At 36.1% G+C, this 4,418-nt stretch overlaps 1 protein-coding gene across 1 annotated transcript; it reads left to right on the forward strand.

Annotated features, from left to right (window-relative positions):
- The first annotated feature begins 736 nt into the window (after window positions 1-736).
- On the forward strand, window positions 737-1,655 carry LOC136225707 (CDGSH iron-sulfur domain-containing protein NEET). The gene is made up of 2 exons (XM_066013839.1): window positions 737-1,146; window positions 1,444-1,655. The coding sequence occupies exons 1-2, from the start codon at window positions 926-928 to the stop codon at window positions 1,550-1,552; spliced, it is 330 nt and encodes a 109-aa protein (XP_065869911.1). The 5' UTR covers window positions 737-925; the 3' UTR covers window positions 1,553-1,655.
- The last annotated feature ends 2,763 nt before the right edge of the window (window positions 1,656-4,418 follow it).

Genomic DNA, 4,418 nt, shown 5'->3' on the forward strand with positions numbered 1-4,418 from the left:
GGGCATTAATTTTGGCGCAGGAGAGGATGAAGTCTATCTATTAGGGTGAAAGAAGTCCATTAATTTTAATATTGTAAAACGCTAATTGAAAAATCTCATTTTAAGAGCTTTTTCTAAATTAGCGTTTTCATTCCAAACCTCTCTCTCAAACCTCTCTCCACCAAACACTCAAATTAGCGGTTTCAGTGGTCAAACCTCTAAAGTTGGTCAAAACCGCTCTTTTTATCCCAAAACGCTGTTTACCAAACAAAGCCTATATCTTTAACTCTATTCTGATTGATATCTCAAATGCTTTACACCTTTTATGGAAGGGACTAAGGATACTGATTTCATACAAAATTGAAATAATAAAATTTAATTTAAATACCACATCCTGTCATTAATTTTAATTGTTAAACTAAAAATATGAATATTTATATGTTTAAAATGAATCCGTGCATCGCATGGGCCAAAAACTAGTGTACGAAATGTTGAGTTTTATTTTTAAAAAATTATTTGTTTCTCTTTAATTTAATGTTTTAAATTATTATTAAATATTTAAACAATAGATTTACTCCTACTTTAAAGGGCTATGTCGTTTTATGCTATAAATAGTTTAGATTTTTTTTTTTTTTTTGACAAACTTAAACTTACCCTTGAACTAAGGCCCTAAGAGCTTTAAATGGAGTGGATGAGCCCAACTTAAGGCCCAAAAGCAGATGAGCAATTGACGAGTTTTTTTGAGCTTCCATAGCAGTCACAAATCAGAGGGAGCGTGCTCGCCACAAGCTCCACACCCACTTTTCAAGCTTCAATCTGTATACTTCATAGTCAAATTGAGTTTCATCGCCACCTACCTTCCTACTTTCTTTACAGATTTTGAAGACCGGAACAGCTGAATTGTGCATTTTTCAGATAGAACAGGAGACCTAGTTTTCTCATTTCAATGGCGGCAATTTCGAGTCCTTTTGTTACTGGCTTCTGTTACAGCAAATCAAGTTTCGAACGACTCAACCCTAGCTCTCGTCTAACTGCTAAACCTAGACGTATGTTGGCTATTAGAGCTGAAGCTCAAGCTATCAATCCAGATATTAGAAAGAATGAAGATAAGGTTGTCGACTCTGTTCCTGTCAATGAGCTCTCTAAGCCACTCACTGCTTATTGCAGGTTCGTATTCAATTGTGTTCATTTAATCATCTAGTGCTGTTCTTTGTTGTTATATTGCCCAGTACTCATGCGTCATACACCTTAGAATAGCGCAGAGCTAAAAACCACCACTCGATTTCAAGGATTTGAAGATTCATGATGGATTTCAATTTTCATCACGCTATAGATTTTTCAGAAATGAAAGTTAAAACTAAAATTTCAATTCTTATCCTAATTTCCAGATGATTCTTTATATAATTCAAAACCTATCTTATAATGAAATTTCAGTTTGATAACTTGGATTGTGTATTATACTAGATGTTGGAGATCAGGAACTTTCCCTCTGTGTGATGGTTCACACGTCAAGCACAACAAAGCAACTGGAGACAATGTTGGCCCTTTGCTCTTGAAAAGGCCGAAAGAGTAAGTATCTAGATTGCTGTTCTTCATTTAGAGATTCAACTCTGAAAATTCTGTATTGCTGTATGAATGATTATATTATATGAGCTCTCTCCCCTATGGATTTTCTATACGGCTGAGTTGTGTATGTTATATCACCAAATTTCTGTTCTCATAATTCAAATACTGCAATGAGATTATATCACTTTTTGTTCATCATAAAACTGCTGGTTCATTTGGTGTCCTAAAACTATTCCTAGCAGCTGGTTGTAGCTCATTGAAGGGATGGTTGGTAGATTTACTGGATTATGCTTAGATTAAGTATGCAGGATGGATATAACGTACTGGAAATCTGTTGATTGTTCAAACTATTTTCATATTTGGAGTCAAAATGGAAGTACTAAAACATAGAAGTCAATTGTGAATTTGAACCCGAGCCCATTCCATGCTTAGGGCCGGTTGTTTGGTTTATTTTTGTTTGTTGATGTTTGCTTTTATAATTTGCTGTTGATTTAAAAAAAAAAAACAGAGATTTTTTTACTTTTAAAAATACTTTTCATATATGAAATACAAACAGAAGCCCTAACCAAACTCTTAAGACTCTTATTTTTAAAGTGGAAAGACTGGCGTAAAAAAATGGTTAACCCTCTTAATCTCTTTGTGCTTCAAAGAGAGACGATGGCACAAATGATATCAATTGGTATAGATATTCAATGCTAGAGAAAGAAAGGTTTCTGGACAAACCTCATTTGCTATGGAAGTCTCTCATGTTTCCTCAGTTCTTATACACCCCAAAAGCCATCCTCTTTCACATTGGCTTCACTATGGTTTTTTAAAATGGTATTATAGAAATTATTAATTCAGATTTGAAAAATTATTTACAACTACATCAAGTACTAATTTAACTAATGTCAAATTAAGAAAATCATTTTTTTTTCATATGTTTTATGAATTAGGGGTCTAAGATATATTTTTTAGGGTTTAGGATTTATGAATTGAGGTCTAAAATTTTATAAATTATGACATAAAATCATACTTTATTTGTGAAATATAGAAAATAATGACATATTGATAATTAAGTTTTATAATATGACTTAATTGTAATTTTATAATCATATATGATTTTTATGTAAATAGCCCAAATTATTATCATAAGAATTTATGAGCCAACAATTCAGGTTGGTTTTGAGTCGTAAAGGATACACTTCGCTTAAGTTACGTTTCAAAAGTTCAAAAACAATGTTTGTGGTTTGTCCAATTTGTAAACAGAGTCATATGGTTTAAACGTTTGCAAATAGAGGTATGTAATATGTAATATTTACAAAACAAAGTATTTCAAATTACACGATTAAGTTCTCATTACAACCAATGTTATTTTTATTGTAATTGTTTTTATACATATCGACAAAACATAGCTGCAAAAAAAAAAAAAAAAACACAACTCCCTAAATCAAAACCGTAAATTATATAGTGAATATTTTACGTCTTTTGATATTTAAGTTCATTTTACAGAGCTACAATTCGATTTTGGGATCTGTGTTTTGTCAATTTGTAAATGTAATTTAATAAATAAATAAACTGTTCTTTATTGTTATTAGAACTTAACTGTAAAAAAAAATATCATATACCTCTATTTATAAACCACAAATCTCTATTTTATATACAAACATTAAAAATAATTTGTGCTAGGAATAAACCGTGGTAAGAAATGGTAGCAAAAGTCACACTTGGAGAAGCATCCTTCATGGAGTCCATCTTTTGAAGCTAGGAATAAACCGTGTGGTAAGAAATGGTAGAGATAGTCTATTTTGGCTAGACGTGTGGATTGAAGGCATTCGGCTTGAGGAGGAAGCCCTCCGGCCAATTTCGGAGGAGGAGAAGCGAAGGAAGGTAGCGGATTATTGGACGATGAATGGGTGGAATTCGGATTCGTTAAATCAGGTTCTTCCCCTGAGAGTTCTAATGCAACTTGCAGCTTATGTTTTGTTCACTGAGGGCGAGGATGATGGCTGGTCCTGGTTCGTGGAAGACACAAGCGTTTTCTCTGTCAGATCAGCGTATAACCTGCAGATTGCAAGTAACGAACAAACGAACACGATAGGGAATGAGGAGAGCTGGAATTTAGTTTGGGATCTCGATGTAACGGAAAGAATCCGTCATTTTGCTTGGCTAGTCCTTCATGACGGGGTTCTTTCGAATGAGAAACGGTTCCGCAGACACATGACAGACTCTAAGGAGTGTAGAGAGTGCAGCAGACCGGAAACAACGCTCCACCTGCTGAGGGACTGCAAACCTGCGGCCACCATGTGGGAGCAGTTCAACCCTCGGGAGTTTAGACAGCAATTTTTTGATGGAAATCTAGATGCTTGGGTTAGGAAGAACCTCCAAATCGGGAACCGCTGGAAAGGAGTTGAATGGCGCTCGATCTTTGCAGTGGGCTGCTGGTGGCTGTGGAAATGGAGAAACGAGAAAGTGTTCGACGGGAACAGGCCGGAAGTGCGGGACAAACCTGGTTTCATTTACGGACAAGCTCGCGAAATGGAGAGAGGTATGCAGAGGTTGAGAAATGTCAGTAACAGGGGGGCCCAAGGTATCCGCACTCGCTCCCTACCTTGGCAGACTCCGATGGAGGATTGGGTTAAATTTAACAATGACGGAGCAAGCAAAGGTAACCCCGTAGATGCGGCGTGCGGCAGACTGATTCGTGATGAGAGGGGTGCTTGGAAAGGGGGCTTTCATTGCAATTTGGGCATAAGCACATCAGCTCTTGCGGAATTCTGGGGCTTATTCTATGGTATTAGCTTGGCGTGGAAGTTGGGTTTTCGGAAAGTGGTGTTTGAAGTGGATGCTCTCAAGGTTGTGAAATGCGTGAATTCCACAAACACGGCTAACCA

The sequence above is a fragment of the Euphorbia lathyris genome, chromosome 1, assembly GCF_963576675.1.
Source record: "Euphorbia lathyris chromosome 1, ddEupLath1.1, whole genome shotgun sequence".
NCBI classification, from domain to species: Eukaryota; Viridiplantae; Streptophyta; class Magnoliopsida; order Malpighiales; family Euphorbiaceae; genus Euphorbia; species Euphorbia lathyris.